At 36.1% G+C, this 12,697-nt stretch overlaps 1 protein-coding gene across 9 annotated transcripts in view; it reads left to right on the top strand.

The window, feature by feature from the left end:
* Nucleotides 1–12,697, top strand: part of ANK3 (ankyrin 3) — a 537,795-nt gene that overhangs the window by 395,851 nt on the left and 129,247 nt on the right. For all 9 annotated transcript variants that reach the window (XM_017542288.2, XM_017542287.2, XM_037743372.1 and 6 more), the window contains 5 exons: nt 695–793; nt 886–984; nt 1,474–1,569; nt 7,103–7,175; nt 7,346–7,408. In XM_017542288.2, the coding sequence (XP_017397777.1) occupies nt 695–793; nt 886–984; nt 1,474–1,569; nt 7,103–7,175; nt 7,346–7,408 (430 nt within the window). The remainder of the gene's footprint in view (nt 1–694; nt 794–885; nt 985–1,473; nt 1,570–7,102; nt 7,176–7,345; nt 7,409–12,697) is intronic.

Here is a 12,697-nt window from a genome sequence, read left to right as displayed (position 1 = left end):
GAGAGAGAAAAAGAGAGAGAAAACTTGCAGACCCTCAGGGGTCAGTGGATACTAATCTGAGAAACAATCCATTTCTTTGTCTAAATCAGTGAATCAGTGGTTTTCAAACTCTGGGACTCTAGGGAGGAAGGCAAAAGACTAACGATCTTGGTATACCTTGTTCAAGTTCATACTTCTCAGACCACCTGAGGTCACACCAGCCTCCCTCTCTTTCTTAGTGTTTCTGTGCATCTTCCTATCTCTATCAGGCATTTTGATAATCACCTCTTGCCATGTGTTATTATTTAGCTACTTCATTTTTGCCTAGATTTTAAGCTTTCAGAAAATATTCAATAAACAAGTCAAGACTCTGTAAAGATCTCTTCTGACCCTGAACAAGAAGCCACTGAGTCAGTCTGTCTATGTTATCAATTGTTCCATCTTTCCTTTCTGTCTTGAAAAGTTCTAAGAACAAGATAAGCTGATAAAAAATAAAGCACTCTGGGGAGCTAACAATTTTATGGGCAATGGTATTTTAACTTATACCTAAGTCTTATGCTGAGAATTATCAAGGGCATTTTTTTAAAAAAAGAGAAGGAAAAAACACCTACTTTTTCCAGCTCAAAAAGAAAGGTTAAATAATGATTTTGCTCCTGTTTAGTATAGCTGTTAGTAAAAGTATAATTATAATGCTTTTTAAAAATAATAATTACAGATGGGATACACACCACTGCATGTGGGCTGCCACTATGGAAATATCAAGATTGTTAATTTCCTGCTCCAGCATTCTGCAAAAGTTAACGCCAAAACAAAGGTAAGCTCCTTCCTTCTTTTTTGTTTCCACCAAAATCATTTATTTTTGTTTCAAAGGAAGTAAGAATCATCTCTTCCATCTTCCTTCTACAGAATGGGTATACGCCATTACATCAAGCAGCGCAGCAGGGACATACGCATATAATAAACGTCTTACTTCAGAACAATGCCTCCCCCAATGAACTCACCGTGGTAAGCACTCGGGGCCAGCTCAGGAGAAGAGGGAGGAGATAGATGGGCCTGGCTGTAGTGTCTTCTTACATTTTTCATTGGACTTTCATTAAGAGGGATACACAGAGCATTCAGTATAATGAGAAAAAAAGAACAACGAACAATAACAAGAGCTGTTCAGAAAGAGAGGTGATTAGTGTTTTATATGTGAAAACTACTGATTGCATTGTCACCTAGTAGGAAGTACACATGTAAGAAAAAGAAATTGTGTTGGCTTCATTGATTGCTTACTTAGAACATGAAAAACTTCTTGGATTGCATGTGTAGCTGCCCCGACTTTGCTCTATGAGTACAAACAGGTTAGGTGGGTTTTGTGCAAGGTATGTCTCTAATGAGTAAACACTTTTTTGTGTATGACAGTGGGATGGGTCTGATTTTGTATCAGCAAAAAAAAAAAAAAAATGTGGAATAAGGCTTGCTAATTCCTGGTTCACATTTTCCTTTTGCCAGAATGGGAATACTGCCCTTGGCATTGCCCGGCGCCTTGGCTACATCTCAGTAGTAGACACCCTGAAGATAGTGACCGAAGAGACCATGACCACAACTGTAAGTAAGGAATGCAGAGCCTTGTTTTCCTAGGAGCCAGCTTTCAGCCAGTTTTCTTGGGCTTTTCTGAGATGAATATTTTTCCCCTTCATAAACGAAGCACCGTGTTGTAAAATACAGTTGCCTCGTTGTTAGCAGTCAGGACAGCAGAATTCTTACCGCCAATATGAATAAAAATTTAAAACACTAAGAATACCTATTTAAAAGATGCATTTGTAGCTACGGAGTTTTTACTTCCATATACAACTAAATGTGTTATTTGTCTGCTTTGATATAACAACTTTTTAATGAAGTGGTGAAGGCAGAAATTTTTTAACATCCTTCCTTGACAATGTAAAAAAACCGAAAACTCTAAGTTGGTTCCTTAAAAATGTTTTAATGTGCAAATGGTACATGGATACGTTGTCATTCCTGTGAAAAATTTTTACATTGTTTAAAAACAAATCCAGATGGAATCAGGACTGGTTTTGTCTGCTACTGTCGCTCATCTTCTGTCTACCTATAAGAGTTTTTAGAAGAAAAACAATAGGCTGTTTTGTTAGAATTTAAAGTGAATGTTTACCAGGAGGCCCTATTGCTCAAACACACTTTTACAAACTGCAGCCTCTAGGATAAGTCATTTCTTTTCAACCCCATCTGGGGTCTTTGAACAGCATCAAGAGTTGATAACTTTGGAATTAAGAGCAAATATTACATGATATCAGAGGCTTATTTGAGTTATTCCTCACTCCATGACTCAACACATAGGCCTGAGATTGACTCTGTTCAGAGTAAATATAGGACTCTGGAACATTTTGAATTATCAGCTCTGTCCCCTTTTCTCTCCTACCACCTTCTAACATGAAGGAGAAAATGGGTAGTATCTGCAAATTAGTTTGTATACCTAGTGCTTTTTGTGAAAAACATGGGTTGAGAGTCTCTGTAGCTACCTGCAGTTTGAGTTATCTGGCAGTTTTACTCAATGTATCATTCTTAATCATTAGAAACTGAAAAATAAGCCTGCTGATTCCAAGAGAAAAATGTTGTAACTTGCAAAAGAGAAAACAATTGTTTTAATGGGATAGAATAATGATTAGCAACCAGCACACATTCTGAACTTCATGATGTACTTTGTCTAAGAGATAAATTTCCACATGTTGCTTTCATACACCTCTTGAGTATTTCATTATATGAAAATCTATTATTAAGTTCCCCCAAAAATGTTCAAACCAATAATGTTTATTACCTTTAATTTTATATCCCATATTGCTCTATCTAGGATAGGACAGGAGAAGAAGAGGACAAACTATTTAACAATAGACGAGTGTCACAATGCTATAAAGATTTGAAGTCATTGCAATAAACCTATAATATTAATACTTCTATTTCAATGTTAAAAGAATTGAGACATGTAGAAGTTCAAAATGCAAATCTTATTTGGTTGAATTTAAATTACTTTCTCACCCATTAGGAAATTTCAAAACGATTCTTCAAAATCAAAAAAGCTTTAAGAGAAAGTAGAGTTAAGGACAAGATCAAGTTACAGCTTCAAATAATCTGAAAGGCCGAGAAAGGCGTCAAAGGTTCCCATCAGAGGAGAGAATGTATACAGGAGTGCCTTTTCACTCTCAGCTGTCTTTGTTGGTGACTTTCTGCAAAACAGAGAAGACGCTCTGCATGCTAATGGGAAAGGTCCAGTTTGCTTAGTGAAGACATGAGGCTTCCACCAAAAGAAATATTCATGTTGATTAAAAAAGAGTCCGTAGAAGTTTCTAAGGCTTGTTCCAGCATTGTGGTATTTGGTGTTTTCTCTCAAGCTGAGACACCACCTTGTCAGCTGTGCTTTAGTGATTACATGTAAACTAGCTTAGACAGGACTGATGTAATTCAGGGTGGAGTGTATGATTTTAAGCTAATAGCTATGGCGCAGCCTCCACCACAGGCATGATATTTGTATAGCCAGTTACTGGGACTCCGGCAGCCATTGATTCTATAAGCAAACTTCAGTTTTTCAAAACGAAAAGAGAATGTCTTTTCCATATGAATAAAATACATGATGTGGCAATGCTGAGAAAGATGGTTTAGTTAATTAGATTACAATCAAAACAGCATACCAAACTGAATAGATAGAAGCTGATATTCAAAAGATGTGAATTGTATCTTTTGAAACTGCATTGTTTAAAATACCCAATTTCTTCATATGTAAGGAGCAGAACACCTCTAGCACCCAGATATTGGTTGCTAATACCATTCTCTACTGAAAGCAACCAGGGCTCCTTGGAGAAATGCTGAATCTGAGACTAGCACAGGAAATATATTAGATGAGCTTGGAACATCTTAGAGTGTCAAAAAGTAAGGAAATGCTCCTCCTTCCCTGACCCAAAGCAAATAATACACAGACACAATGGTGGGGGTATGTGGAAGGGACATAGGAATAAACTGAGAGTTCCCAGTGGCCACAGCTGGAACAATTTGACCAAAATAAATAAATATAACAGTATTGAAGTATAGTGCAAATTATAAAATAAATATCTGGGAATTCATACTATTATATAGAAGTAATTCAATAAATGGAAAAGAAGACACAAATTTCTCAGGCTAAAAAATTCCAAATAATGTATGAAAATACTTCACTCTCAAAGAAGTAGGACAAAATTCCCCATTGCTTATGTGTGGGCTGAACATAGTGATTTCCTTCCAAAGAAAAAAGTGTGGAAGCAGAGGGAAATAGAGTAACTTTCCAATGGAGAAACCTGACAAATACTGCCTCAGCCATATGATCAAGGTCATGTTGATAACTCACAATGATAAGTCATGTTGATGGTACATACGGTTGATACAATGTGATGAAATGGCACTTTTCCTCTGTGATGTTTATCCCTAAAACAGACAATCCCTAGTCGATGGATATTCTACAAATATCTGACCAGTACACTGTAAAACTGTCAAGCTTATCAAAACCAAGGAAAGTCAAATCCAAATCAAGACCACAGTGAGATACCATCTCACACCAGTCAGAATGGCGATTATTAAAAAGTCAAGAAACGATAGTTGCTGTTGAGGCTGTGGAGAAATAGGAATGCTTTTACACTGTTGTCTGAAATGTAAATTAGTTCAACCATTATGTAAGACAGTGTGGCCATTCCTCAAAGACCTAGAACCAGAAATATCATTTGACCCAGTAATCCCATTACTGGATATATACCCAAAGGATTATAAATTATTCTGTTACAAAGATACATGCATGTGTATGTTGATTATAGCACTATTGACAATAGCAAAGATGTGGAATCAACCCAAATGACTGGATAAAGAAAATGTGGTACATATATACCATCGAATACTATGCAGCCATAAAAAGAAATGATATCATGTCCTTTGCAGGGACATGGATGGAGCTGGAAGCTGTTATCCTCAGCAAACTAACACAGGAACAGACAACCAAACACCACATGTTCACACTTATAAGTGGGAGCTGAACAATAAGAACAGGTGGACATGGGGAGGAAAACAAAACACACTGGGGCCTGTGGGCAAGGAGGAAGAACATCAGGATAAATAGCTAATGCATGTGGGGCTTGATACCTAGGTGATGGGTCGATAGGTGCAGCAAACCACTATGGCACACATTTGTTTAGCTATGTAATAAACCTGCGCATCCTGCACACGTAACCTAGAACTTAAATTAAAAAAAAAAAAAAAAAACAAGGAAAATCGGCCAGGCATGGTGGCTCATGCCTGTAATCCCCGCACTTTGGGAGGCCAAGATGGGTGGACTACCTAAAGTCAGGAGTTTGAGACCAATCAGCCTGACCAACATGGAGAAACCCTGTCTCTACCAAAAATACAAAATTAGCCTGGCATGATGGCGCATGCCTGTAATCCCAGCTACTCAGGAGGCTGAGACAGGAGAATCACATGAACCCAGGAGGCGGAGGTTGCAGTGAGTCAAGATCGCACCTTTGCACTCTAGCCTGGGCAACAAGAAGGAAACTCCATCTCAAAAAACAAACAAGGAAAGTCTGAGAAATTGTCACAGCCCAGAGGAAACTAAGAAGACACAACTAAATATAATACAGTATCCTCCATGGGATCCTAAAACATAAAAAGGACATTAAGCAAAAACTGAAGAAAAATGAATAAAATATAAACTTTAATCATAACGTATCAATGTTGATTCGTTAATTGTGACAAAAGTTCCATGCTAATATAAGATCTTAATAATAGGCCAGGCTCACACCTATAATTGCAGTACTTTCGGAGGCTGAGGCAGGTGAATCACCTGAGATTGGGTGTTCGAGACCAGCCTGGCCAACATGGTGAACCTATCTCTACTAAAAATACAAAAAGTAGCCAGGAGTGGTGATGCACATCTATAATCCCAGCTGCTTGGGAGGCTGAGGCAGGAGAATCGCTCGAACCCGGGAGGCAGAGGTTGCAGTGAGCCGAGATTGCACCACTGCACCCCAGCCTGGGCAACAGAGACTCCATCTCAAATAATAATAATAGAAGTTTTAATAATAAGGAAAACTTGGTTTGGGGTATATGGGAACTGTCTATACTATCTTCACAATTATTCTATAAATCTCAAACTCTTCTAAAAATAAAAGTTTAATTTTACCAGTGTTCCATTGCAGTATTACATGCTGGAAAAGATAACAAGTAATGCTTTATTTCAACACAATAACTGGGGATAGGGGTAGAAATCACATTTACCAAGTATTGTCTCTAAGAAACAATGAATTTGTACCTCTTTTTAGTTTTAACAACCTGGCTTTTTTTCAGTTGTCTTATTTAAATGTGTGTCTTCCCTTGTACCGTTGGTCTCTCATATGCTGAGAATTTTTTTAAAAAAACAATCACTTTTAGACAAGTCATTAAGATTTTCTCACTGTGATGCTGATAGTGTCTTTTGGATGGATATAATCTAAGTTATCAAAGGGCAAGTAAATGAGGCAGTAGGCATTTGCTCCATAATATACTGTTCTTTAAATTTTGGGGGAGGCCAAAACGATCCTGCCAATGCATCACTTTTAAAGTATCTATTCATATACATTGTTTTAAGTGTTATTTTAATATTTTGGTTTATCTTAGGAATTAAAATTACATATAAGAGGAGAAGACAAAATAGATGGAAAGCTTTGCAAAAGTGATAGAAACATACTTCTTGCAGTTCATTTGGCTTCTCTTCAGCTAAGCAAGACTTTTAGTGGAATGCAGTGACAGATTCATCAGACCATGAAAAAGTACAGCAGTGGAATAGGAGGGGCAGAATCTTATCTTTTCCTTTAAAAAGCTTTATTAGAGACCTAAATCTTTTAAGCTGTGTTGATTTGCCACTAGAATTCTCTCATTTTGTATTCCTGGGCTCTGTATATGGTGACCACCTTTATGCCACTAAGGGACAACAATTTTGATGTCATTTTATATGTGGGAGATTCAAGATATTCAACACATGCATTTCACAAGAAACTGATTAATTCAGAGATAAATGAATAGACCCATTAAAATGTACAGTCTGCTCACACTAAAATGACTGCTTTTTTGTTACCAGACCATCACAGAGAAGCACAAAATGAATGTTCCAGAAACGATGAATGAAGTTCTTGATATGTCTGATGATGAAGGTATGAAAATGTTCTTTGCATTCACAATAATTATGAGTGACTGTGTATTTTGTTTGTTTCCTGAAGAAAATTCATTCCAAAAACGTTTTTCAGGAATATTGAAATGTTTTGTTGTAATATCAAGAGTGTGTATTTTTCATCCACTTATATTGTTCACTTAAATCATGCAGTTCGTAAAGCCAATGCCCCTGAAATCCTCAGTGATGGTGAATATATCTCAGATGTTGAAGAAGGTATTTGCAAATTTTTATTGTGATGAAACTTAACTACTACCAACTTTATCTTTCATTTCTTATCTTTGAAATATAATATTTCCTTGATTTACTAACTTTTCATATTATCTTGATATTACAATTTGTGTATCAATTAAATAATGTGTATCTGGTAAAATTGTTAGTTCTCCCTTTTAAGTCTCTTTATCTTTCCTTGAAATGGTTCCCTAACTTTAACATATAAAAGTGTCACTAATTATCTGGATTACTTGCCTTCTCTCTGTTTCTATCAAACAGAATACTAATGTTTTTATTGGTTGCATCTGAAATCTAGAAAGAGAAAACTGATTAATGTTTATGATTACAGTATTTCTTAAAACAAGTAAGAGAAGGTTCCTTACAGGGAGTCCTTTTAAATGCCCTAAGACTTGCCCATTCTGCTTAACTTTGTAAAAAAAGATCTTGAACTAATAATGAAAACAATCTGAAAAACTTTTGAAATAGAAATTTTCAGTAATGATTTAATGAAAGAGATCAAAATATTATTGTAGCTATGCTTTATGTGTTTTAAGAAATTGGTTTCTGTCTTGCTTAAAAACCAGTACTTTCACCATGATATCTGTATATCATGATATATAGATATATGAATGTATGGCATCTTTAAAAGGTCCATTGGAAAACTAGCATTTTTATAGTGAGTAAATGTTGTACAGATGATACATTTTGGAGTTTCACTGAAATAATGAGATATTTACCATGGGAAAATTATATTTAACTTTTTTTTTTTTTTTTTTTTGCATAATTTGACTCTCCCAAATGATGGGAAACCATCAAACACATTCTACTATATTGTGACCTCCTTTGCCCCCTCTCATGCAGTAGTTTTCTTTTGGGTTAGTCTTAGCATTGCTAGTCTTTTTTTTTGCCTTTAAGTAATCTTCCCCATTTTAATTTGTGTTAGTTCTTTCTTTGATTTGCACGAATTGCAGTGGGAACCTAAATAATGGAAAAGCCTATCTGATCCGAAGCCACTTTAACCTTTTTGTTATCTAATCAATGGCTTCCCATTGTAATGCATTGTGGCCAGGGACTGCACACTCCAATGAGCTAATGACCTGGTGGTCGTTTAGGGACCTGGGAGGATCTGGCTCAATGTTTGTAAATGTTGTTTTGAGAAACATTAAAGGCTTTACTCAGTTTTCTTTCTTCTTTTCTGAAGCATCAGCTATACATTTATTTACCTCCCTTCTATCCCCAGATGAATATTTGTTATTGTCTTCAGGACTTTTAGAGTAATATGCCTGCTGTCATATTTCATTACCTTCTCATGTAACATTTCAGAGTAATTTTGTGCAGAACATAAAATTTAAAAATGATATTCTTACATAGATGTTTACACACAAAAAACATGTCAAAAGTGTGTTTGCCAAATGTAATTATTAGGAATCATAGTATGACAATCATAGACCTAAAAAAAATGTACTGGTCATTAAGAAAATATCCAAAATTAGCCCCATTGATGAGAAGCCAAGTTTGAATGGACTATGTAACAGCCTTATACGTGTGGATAACTAACCAAATAATTTCAAAAAAAGAGGTTTTTAATCTCTAAATTTGAAATTAATTGACTTCGTTAGTTAACTAGAAACGTGTTTATCTCAGCTTGGGAATTTGAAATTGGCAATTTTAAATTTTCATTTTATTTGTCTTTTCTTTAAAATCTTTGGCCCTCACTTTATGGTATGACCAGGGCTGTTGAAATCAAATGGCTTTTGATTTTATGGTATTGTTGAATTTAATGTTGAACAGGATTCCTTAAAGGTCACTCAATCTGAACAAACATCTGCTAGAATCCCATCTGCTTAGGATCTCCTATGCCCAACCCCTTCAAATAATGGAAATTCTTTAATTCCTAAACTGCCTAGTCCATTTGGACAACTCTATCTTTTAAAATTCTTCATTTTATTGAACTTCCTGTAGCTTCTACTCATTGATTCAAGCTTTGGTATATTTGACCAAGTTGATGAGAAGACTACATTCTACATAGTATTTGGAACAAAATCTGCCTCTTCTGTGTGACCATCTTCCAGATACTTAAAAATACTTTTTCTATTTCTTCTTAGTTTTTTAATTTTTCCTTTAGATACGTCATTGCTACCTCCTTTTATTGTTCTCCTCACCAACCTGGTCACCCTCTCCTATGCATTTTCAACATGTCAATGCCATCTCAAGTTGAGGAGGCCAGAACTCAACGCAGTATTTGAGGTGTATTCTCATCAAAGCAGAGTACAGCAGGGCCATTGCATTCTCCATGGAAGATATTAAATGTCTATTTTTGAAGATTAAAATACTTTTGAGGTTACAATGTACTTTCAATTTGACTCATATTAGTATTACTGTCTGCTAAGATCCCTAAATTTTGCTTACAAGAGCTCAGGTAAGCCACATTTACCCAATTATGTATTTACGTTGTTCTCTGATGCATAAATTAACATTTCTAACTACTGCAAATCCCAAAACAAATCATTTTGAAATTTTAATTCTAAAAGGACCCCTACAGCTTTAATGATAGTTTTAACTTCTGACTCATTTGCCTGATAGTCTTGCCAGAGCTTTGATTGGCCCTTTAGTTAGATTTAGTGTTGCCCATTTGAGTAAGCTCCTATGCAGCTGTGGCAAATGTTCATTTCCATGAAGCCATAGGCATGTTGTGAGTCTGTCTATCTACAAGAACTGGTGAGACATCATCACATTGGCATCTTAGGGTGTTAAAGAATAATAGCAGCTTTTAAAAGCAAATAATAAGCAATTTACGCTGCCAGTTTGTCTCAAGAAATAAAATAGAGTTTGTAATAAGAGAAAATTTTAAACTTGATTCTAAAAATCTGCTATAAGTAGATATTTAAAATAAATAAAATAAAAAGTAAAATAAATGTTAAGGAAGAAATGCCAAGAATAGTCTCTGTCTTCTTTCTCATTCTCTTTTCCTTTTTCTTCTTTGCCTTCTCCTTATTGTCCTCCTCTCTCTTTTGTACACTGTGAGACATTAGTATACATGAAAGAATGTTCGGATTCATTTCCCAAAAAAATAAAAATTAAGGAATACAAGACTAGACAATGTTATCATTTGATGAGGTAGGAGAACAGTGGGGCCAAGATGCGAAGTTGAACACAGGTAGAAGCATCAGCGAAGCAGAGCAATAGAAGAGGTCAAGCAACTTTGTCCAAGGCAGGTGTTTAAGCTCGCATTAGGCAGATGGGGACTAAGCCGAGCTCCTCAGAGGGCCAGATGCATTTGTAGATACCTTACTGCTCTACTGTCTTCTGTCCCAGAAAATACCTATTACATTCATATAAGATTAATATAGGTATAAAATTAGTATCTTGATTTTAGTGCCAGTTTGATTCTTATATTTTACAACTCTGTTTATTGAAAATATGAAAGAATGTGTGTATAGAAAAAGGAAGAAAGAAGGAAGGAAGGAAGAAGAAAGAGAAAGAGAAAGAAGAGAAAGATGAGAAAGAAAAAGAGGGAAAATTGAGATTAAGGTTCAAGTGATCGGGTTTGGCTTCTCCTCCCAAAGGATTTCACATTGGCTTTGGTTCAGCTCTGATCTTAAATTGTAACTGTCTATAAAATGTATTTTATAAATCAGGGTGGGGGGAGTATAAATGTTATTTTAGCTTGCAGAATTCTAGTGGGTTGAAGTGTAGTTATAGATTGAGACATAATGAGAAGTGGAATTAAGCCATGGAAAGTAAAAATCTAAAAGGCAGCTCTGTGAAATATGACTCTATTAGGCAGGTTTAGGAGACAGCAGCTGGTGAGACAGCTAGGAAGAATTCTTCCTGCTAGGAAGAATTATCTAATTCTTAGCTACTTTTAGATTTGATAGGGCTGAAAAATACCTTTCTGAATCAAATGCAGACACTAAATATTAAAAGAAAAAATAAGAGGCTAAGTATACATGTGGTAAAAATAATATCAAGTGGATGTAAGTTTGAGAGGTAGTAAAACAATAAAATTTTAGCAGATAATAGAGTGACATGAGGGGTAACGAGAGTCATGTTCAGTTCAGCTTTGTGCGAAATTTGGTGGCCAGTGGAAGCCACAGCAAATTAAAATCCATGAATGTCAAAGAACTGAAGGCACAAGTTGGAGTCTTGTAAGTCTGTTCCTGCCATTACACTGATGAGGAAGGAATGCCCAAGTACACATTGAATGGTCTTTCCAATGAGGTTAGTGGCAGAGCTGGACAAGAAGACTGGTCTGACACTGTGTAGTTTTAGATCATCTCATTCCCCCACCCTCAAAATCTAGTCAAGTAAAACACTGGGAGTGGAGAAGGAACACATAGACCTCTAACTCATTGTGATCAATTACTTGCAAACAACACTGCATAGATCATCTCTTTCATTGCTATTCCAACTTGACCTGTTTCTTATATATAGAACCTAAGAATGCATATTTTTAGCTTCAAAAAAAGGGAGGTGTGGCCAGCGCAGTGGCTCATGCTTATAATCCCAGCACTTTGGGAAGCCGAGGTGGGTGAGTCGCGAGGTCAGGAGTTCAAGACTGTCCTGGCCAACACAGTGAAACCTCGTCTTTACTAAAAATACAAAAAGTAGCTGGGCATGGTGGTGGGCGCCTGTAATCCCAGTTACTCTGGATGCTGATGCAGGAGAATTACTTTAACCTGGGAGACAGAGGTGGCAGTGAGCTGAGGTTGTACCACTGCACTCCAGCCTGGGCAACAGAGCTAGACTTTTTCTCAGAAAAAGCGGGGGGGGGGGGTGTTAAGGAAAAGAACAAATCATGTTCTTGCAAACTATCACAAGGTAATAAGAGTTTTTTAATTTGTAATTATGGATACACAATAATTCTATTTATGGTGTATATGTGATATTTTGATACAATCATACAGTATGTAATGATCAGAGAGTAATTGGGATGTCTACCAGAGAGTAATTGGGAACATTTCTTTGTGTTTGGAACATTCTGGTTCTACCCTTTTAATTGTTTTGAAATATACAATAAATTATTGTTAACTATAGTTGCCCTATTATGCTACCAGACACTAGATCTTATACCTTCTGGCTAACTGTATTTTTGTGCCAATTAACTATCTCCTCTTTATCCCCCCTCTTTCCAGCCTCCTGAAACCATCATTCTACTCTCTGTCTCCATGAGTTCAATTTTCTTTTCAGTTCCCATATATGAGTGAGAACATGCTAAATTTATCTTTCTGTGCCTGGCTTATTTCACTTAAGATAATGTCTCCAATTCCATTTGTGTTTTTGCAAAAAAAA

The sequence above is a fragment of the Cebus imitator genome, unplaced genomic scaffold (genome assembly GCF_001604975.1).
Source record: "Cebus imitator isolate Cc_AM_T3 unplaced genomic scaffold, Cebus_imitator-1.0 Scaffold142, whole genome shotgun sequence".
Lineage (NCBI taxonomy): Eukaryota > Metazoa > Chordata > Mammalia > Primates > Cebidae > Cebus > Cebus imitator.
The sequence above is the reverse complement of the archived record's forward strand: the minus strand, read 5'-3'. Positions and strand labels throughout refer to the sequence as shown.